The following is a 2,808-nucleotide window of genomic DNA, read 5'->3' as shown; positions in this document are numbered from 1 at the left end:
TTTCTCCTCCCACCAATCGGGAAATCCGATCAATCGAAGCACGATTCTTTCGTGTGCTTCTTCTTCTTACAATAAGAACAAGATAAGCTTCGATTTGTCTTCATCATCGTCTACTGGCCTGCACCGCCTCCTCCACCGCGATTGCCGCCGCCCCCGGAGCCACGCTCTAGTTGGTGCGATCCTCCTGACGACAAGTCCTCGCTCCGATGCCTTCTCAAGGGTTCGGCTTCCCCTGATCGTAACACTTCGAGACCGTGTCTCTCTGCCTGACGCATTGTGTGCAAGGTCATCCGAGGGAAGTGGCTCCATTTTAACTATCTCCTTTGGGTTGTTTCATATTTGCCGTCTATTGCAATAAACGATAGAGTCTCTGCTGCTCTGGATCCAATTATCATGTATTTCCATGTCCTCCGGTACTTCATAAGATTTGTCCGTTTCGATCTATCGACATCCATAAATCTTCTCGTAGGGTAATTCCATGTCTCCTCTAATGATTGGCTTCCCTGTTTCACCATGCCGGCTTTGATATGCGTATCGCATATTTGGAGTTTATCTCCTCCGCTCCATACGTGGGATAGCCAACGCATCCCATATGTGTTTCCGTCGTCTACATTTCAACACTCACGACCAACCGAGGTTCGATATTCCAGGTGAGCCATGTGAACACGCAAGGATCGCCTTGTTGCCATTGCGAAAGGCCGGATCGGGGTGCCTCTAGGCGGAGGTGGCACTGACATGTGAGAAACCATTCTGCCGCTTATAGCCAGCTTCATCGACGCCCCATTCGTAGTAATTTTCTCCATTCAATTCCGCTTCCTCCGTTGTGTGGGAGGGTTGTGTATCGATTTTGTACACAATGGGTTTTTCTTCTCGGGGTGGATTTTCTCAGGTTCTCTAGTTTGGTAAGCCGTATGGTATCATCATGGCAAGACTTTTGCTCATGATTTCTGCAATTTGGGTTTAAAGAATTTCATCCGACTCGGGATGGATTTTTTCGTTCCGACATGGTTTGTTTTGAATGATTTTCTCAGATTCGCTTAAGGTCAAGAAAGTTAGGTGGGACAAATTGATGAAATTTTTCTCAGGGTCCTGGCTCGGTACCATGTTAAATAGTGTAAAACATCAGGAAAGGAAGAGGGTTAAAACAATTGTGTAGAATAGGATGATCATTTCATTGTATAAAGCACCCTTTAAATAGAGATTACAAACAAGTAAATATGGTGGAATTTGTGCTCCAAGTATTCTTGGGCACCAAGCTAAGATATTTCTTAGGCACCGAAGCTAATGTGTTTTTGTCCTCCAAATTAATATCTTTTCCTTTTCTAACAAGTGTACTTAAATGGTAACTAAATAGAAAAGATTTTTTTTTAATTTATTCTTTTGCTTACTAAATAGAAAAGATTGTTTAGGAAACAAGTGCTAGTTTATAATTACCAAATTAAAGTAAATTAAGACACTAAATTAGTTATACTACTAATTACTAAATCTTAACCGCATGTGCACTCATTTACATCGTCCTGTCTTTTAAAAATCTTACTAATAAATGAATCGGCAATGCTAAGACTAATCTAATTACTCCAAAAGTTTTTTATGTTCAAATCATACGGTAATGTAACAACACATTAATTTACGGTCTAACCGCTAGTTCAGTTTCTATAACACTAATCATCCATCCTACACCCTCCGAGTCAAACTATTTAGAACTTTGACATCATAATTCATTTGAGCAAATTACTACCCCTGTCATATAGTTTGATAGGCATAGCCTTGAGAGGCACAGCCTTTGCAATGAAAGACCAAATTTCTCACTCACATCCAATTCTTCACCATTTATCCCATCATTTTCAACTTTCCAATCAAAGTTGTGAACCAAAGCCCCACCATCACATGCACCATTCTATCGCCAACGCTCCATGGCAAATTCTCTGCCTGCCCCAAACGGAATCATCGAAATCTTGTCCCTTCACATCCATAACAATATTCTCATTCAAGAATCTCTCGGGCTCGAACGCATCGGGGTTCCCCATATTCTCGAATCCTCGCCATGGCCCATATATTGACCAAAACAACGCGTTCTGGGCACCACATGGCCTCCTATCTCGCCCTCATCCCCATCCTTTTGCCGCGAAATGAAGGGGCCGGGAGGATGTGTAGCGAAGGTCTCCTTGACGGCTTGTAGATATGGGAGCTTGGAGATGTCGAGTTCTTCGAGTAGTGCTTTGTTTTGTCCGAGGATGGTTTGAGCTCGACTTTGCCTTCGAAGTATGCTTGGATTGCGTATTAGCTCGGTCATTATCCACTCTCCGTGCCCGATGTCGTGTCGTCCTCTACGAATAGATCCTATCCAAATTTTGATTCATGGGTTATAATTAATCATCCAAATTGACATACTCGAGTTACAAATATGTAATTTAGTTAAATTTTTTATAGTATAGTAAAGTTTTAAAACATAATATTAAATCATGAAATTTAATTTTTCATAAGAGTTAAGGCTAAAAATGGTCCCTAACATATGGTTGTTTTATCAATTTGGTCCCGAACATGATCTTTTTGATTATTTGATCCTCACAAATTAACTCTAATCCGAATCGGTCCATTTGATGGAACGTCAAGAATAGACGGTAATGATAAGCGAAGCTCTACGACTCGTGCAAGTCGGCTTCCGCCGCCGTCTACGCCCTGACTCCGCCTTCCTCTGCGCGCGTGCGACGCCGAGCGTCTACGCGGCAACGAGGCTGGCTTCGCGCCACGGCCGCGTCGGATCTGCGAGGTCGCGGCGAGCCCCTGCCTCCTTCACCGCAAGGTCGC

At 43.1% G+C, this 2,808-nt stretch overlaps 1 protein-coding gene across 1 annotated transcript; it reads right to left on the bottom strand.

The window, feature by feature from the left end:
- Window positions 1-1,987: 1,987 nt before the first annotated feature.
- LOC125220840 (cytochrome P450 76C2-like) lies at window positions 1,988-2,293 on the bottom strand. The gene has a single exon (XM_048122975.1). The coding sequence runs from the start codon at window positions 2,291-2,293 to the stop codon at window positions 1,988-1,990; it is 306 nt and encodes a 101-aa protein (XP_047978932.1).
- Window positions 2,294-2,808: the final 515 nt, after the last annotated feature.

The sequence above is a fragment of the Salvia hispanica genome, chromosome 4 (assembly GCF_023119035.1).
Source record: "Salvia hispanica cultivar TCC Black 2014 chromosome 4, UniMelb_Shisp_WGS_1.0, whole genome shotgun sequence".
In the NCBI taxonomy this organism is placed as follows: domain Eukaryota; kingdom Viridiplantae; phylum Streptophyta; class Magnoliopsida; order Lamiales; family Lamiaceae; genus Salvia; species Salvia hispanica.
Note: the sequence above shows the minus strand (reverse complement) of the source record. Positions and strands in the feature narration are given on the sequence as shown.